At 44.2% G+C, this 3881-nt stretch overlaps 1 protein-coding gene across 1 annotated transcript; it reads left to right on the top strand.

Annotated features, from left to right (window-relative positions):
- Positions 1–673: 673 nt before the first annotated feature.
- LOC139723581 (cytochrome P450 1A1-like) lies at positions 674–2564 on the top strand. Its single transcript, XM_071634817.1, has one exon. The coding sequence runs from the start codon at positions 960–962 to the stop codon at positions 2562–2564; it is 1605 nt and encodes a 534-aa protein (XP_071490918.1). The 5' UTR covers positions 674–959.
- The last annotated feature ends 1317 nt before the right edge of the window (positions 2565–3881 follow it).

The raw sequence follows: 3881 nt of genomic DNA, 5'->3' as shown, positions 1-3881 counted from the left end.
TCGCATTAAACGTTTTCGTACGAAATGGCTGAAGTTTGATTGATACCAAAGTTGCTTGCGTGCGAAAAAAAGGTAATAGCCATTATAATGCAAATTGAGATGTTTGTCAAACTATCGGCCTCTTCGTTCGATCTCTTTCTTTCTCTCCCTCTCTCTCTTCCCCTCTTTCTCTGTGCGTGTCTTCATCTTTGTACCAGGCTTGTCACAGTACAGTGCGCCCTTTACAAAAGGGCGGTCGGATTCGCACGCAATTGGTATCTCGACACAATAGTCAGCTCTTCTCGCTCGCACGCAATCCCAACCATCTCCGTGAGGGCGCGCTCTTCAATGAGCAGCAGCAAACTGCTTTTTTTTTTCTTATCCGCCTACATTTGCGCACGGTCGAGTAGGCCTCGGTCGCTCTGCGTATCAGCACGCACCTTGATCACGATATTTAAGTCGACACGCAATTGTTGGAGATGGATTTAAGTGGTCACTCGATAACCAAACAAAGCAGTCAAGGTTTCTCCGTCTTGATTTAAACCCTTGTGAGTTACGCACAAGGCACAATCACGAGCCTTTAAACGTGTCCACCACAGCCTTGGACGGGACTGTTTCGTAATCATTGCCAGCGGCCACCACTCCAAACTGCATATAAGTGGACGTGCATCGTACTTAATTAGTCATTCCGTCTTCTGCTCGACAAGTGATGTACCTTCACGAAATCAACGTCTCAACTTCGTACGACAGAACAGCGTAAAAAAAAAACAGCTTATCCAGACTTCTCACCTTTACTGGACACTCGAGCTCAATCATTGCAAAACACACCGAAGCTTTGGAAGAACCATCTGACATCGTGTTTATCTAGTTTTTTTCACTCTTCTCGTTTGAGAATAAAACAATCGAAAAACTTTCAAATACAATCTGCGAACAGTTGTTGTTAGCCTTTTTGTTATCAAGATACCTGGAGGACAGCAAAAATGTTCGACGTTAGCGCAACAACTTCTACCAGCGCAGCTCCGCTGCTCAGTGAGACGATAGCGTCCTATTTTCTCCTGGTAACTGTTGTGCTTCTCGTCACCCGGGTCTGGTTGACACAAGCCACTCAAAGACGTGTAAAATCGAGCAAGAACGATGCAAAGCCCCTTCCCGGGCCGTGGGGCATTCCGGTCCTGGGAAACATGCTTTCCATCGGCCAAAAGGCACCACACATTTCTCTGATGAAAATGGCGGAAAAGTTCGGCAACATCTTCCAGATTCGGCTTGGCAGTCGTCCCGTGCTCGTCCTCAACGGCTACGAAGCCATTCGCAAGGCGTTGGTCAAGCAGCCCACGGTATTTGCTGGGAGACCAGACTTGCTCACATTTGATATGATAAGGTCCCGGTACAGCCCCGGTTGTGGGTCACTTTCTTTCTCAACGTACAGCGAAAACTGGAAGCTGCATCGAAAGCTGGCCGAGTCCTCGCTCCGTCACTTCACCGCGTGCGGCCAGGTGAAATTCGTCGAACGTGTCGTGTCAACCGAAGCAGGGGAACTAGCGAAGCACATATCAGATGCTGTCAACAACAACAGCGGCGATGGGAGCACGGATAAGGCACAGAACATGAGGCTCGCTATTCGCCTTGCTGTGGGCAACATCATCTGTTGGTTCATGTTTAATAAGCGTCAATCGTATGACGACAAAGTGCTTCTCAAACTTCTTGACATTTCCAATCGTTTCACTGAAGCCACTGGAAGTGGTAACCCGGTCGATTTCTTGCCCTGGATGAAGGTTTTCGTGACTAAATCCACCAACAACTTCCAAGAACTTCTGAAAGAATTTAATGGTTTTGTAAGAAACATGATCACGAAGCATCATGAGCAGTACGAGGACGGGTCTGAGCGAGATATCATTGACCATCTCGTCTCGTCTGGAAGGCGTCATGACAAGAGCGAGATGACGAGGGTAGGTTTAACCGAAGAGCAGCTACTCGAGACGGCCTTAGACTACTACGGTGCCGGCTTCGAAACCGTTTCCACAACACTCGAATGGACCTTCCTCTACATGGCAGCTCATCCAGAGATACAAGCCGAGGTCCATCGCGAAATCGACGCCGTCGTCGGCCAAAATCGTACACCGACGTTGGATGACCGCGCAAAGTTGCCATTCACGCAGGCCTGTATCACTGAAGTTATGCGCCATGCCACTGTGGTACCCTTCTCTATTCCACACAGCACTACAGAGGACACAGTGCTTGACGGCTTCTACGTTCCAAAAGACACAGTCGTCTTCGTCAACCTCCATTCCGCCCACCACGACGAGACCATTTGGAGCGAGCCCGAAATCTTCAAACCTCGCCGCTTTATCACAGCCGATGGTGGTCTGGACCTGGACAAGAAAAACCGCGTCATCCCGTTCAGCGTTGGACGCAGACGGTGCATCGGTTCAGATCTGGCCCGCCTCGAATTGTTCCTCTTTTTCTCCATCTTCATGCAGAAGTTTTCGGTGGAAAGCACCAGACCTGAAGGAGTGACCATGGAGTCTGTCTACGGCCTTGCCAGGAGAGCTAAACATCTTGACGTGAAATTGGTTCCGAGAAGCTAAGCAAAATATCTAAACACAAAACGAAAACTACGCTCTTAAATGGCATATGGGCTTAAAAAGTTTGAAAGTATCATATCATGAAATGCTATGACCAAAGATTTTTAATATGTAACTGTTTCTCTATTTGACTCTGTTTACTTTTTGATCTATCTTGTGTTATCGAGCTAATGTTCTTTTGGAACTGCGTAGGATTTCATTATCAAGACTTTAAAGTGGAAAATAATTTGTTGCATTTTTCCACATTGTTCGCTTTCAATGCACATCTCGCTTACATGTTTGACATCTCAATGCTTTGTTCTAAAAGCTTTGCAATACTATCTAACTGTGTGCACGTATATTTGAAGGTGAAATATTACCCTAAATATCTGGGAAGATTCAAGAAGAGAAAGATTGGAACATTCATAAATTTTGACTACAAACACAACATACTGTTGTTCAGGTTAGCTTTCAAACCATTTGGTAGTGTAATGCAATTAATTTGTAACGCCTACCAGTACAGCACATTTATTGAATATTTCGCTAAAATAAGAAATAGGCCTAGTCTGACTTTTTATTCCACTCATATGCTCTTTACAACCACTAGGATCAAAGTGTATAATTCACGCCGATAGTGTGTCCGTATTTACATTTAGTTCGGTATTTTAACTTCTTCACCCATCACTTAAAAGTACTTTGACCGCTCGAGTCAATATTTCAGCGGATGTGAGTTTTCCGGTTGCATATATGTCATATCGATTACCAAAATACACGGGCGCCCTGTCTGGTGTTGAAACCCGCTTTCAAGTCTTGCTAACATTTGACGATTTTGTAGCTTCATATAAAACTGTTACCACTTTCCACTGTTCATCCTGAATTCATTGCTCCTATTATTGTGATGGCCACAATCATGTTTGTTTGTTTCTTAATTTAAAATCAGATTTTGTACATAATAATATATTGTGTGAATAGCTTTAAAATATTGATTGCCGTATACTGTACACACTTCAGGGGATAATGTTCTCTGCAGTATATTACTTATTAGACATAAAAGGTGAGTCTTCTGGTAGACACATAAGAACAGGGCCTCAAATCAAATCAATGTCAGCATCATATTGAAAGTCTCTATGACGTCATTCCCAGTCCACTTTCCGTCAGGAATCGAGCAAATGTATATTTGTTGTTTCAGTTTAGATATCGCTCAACCAATTTACGGTGTATTCTTTATCTTGAGGTGTATAATATCATTGTCACGTACATTTTGCCACAAAGTTATAGTTAACCCAGTGTTCATATCTGCTGCTTTCACTAACAGATAAAACATGCTGTTTGAATAGAAGC

The sequence above is a fragment of the Diadema antillarum genome, unplaced genomic scaffold (genome assembly GCF_040938485.1).
Source record: "Diadema antillarum isolate AM-2024a unplaced genomic scaffold, OU_Dant_1.0 scf00000193, whole genome shotgun sequence".
Classification (NCBI taxonomy): Eukaryota; Metazoa; Echinodermata; class Echinoidea; order Diadematoida; family Diadematidae; genus Diadema; species Diadema antillarum.
Note: the sequence above shows the minus strand (reverse complement) of the source record. Positions and strands in the feature narration are given on the sequence as shown.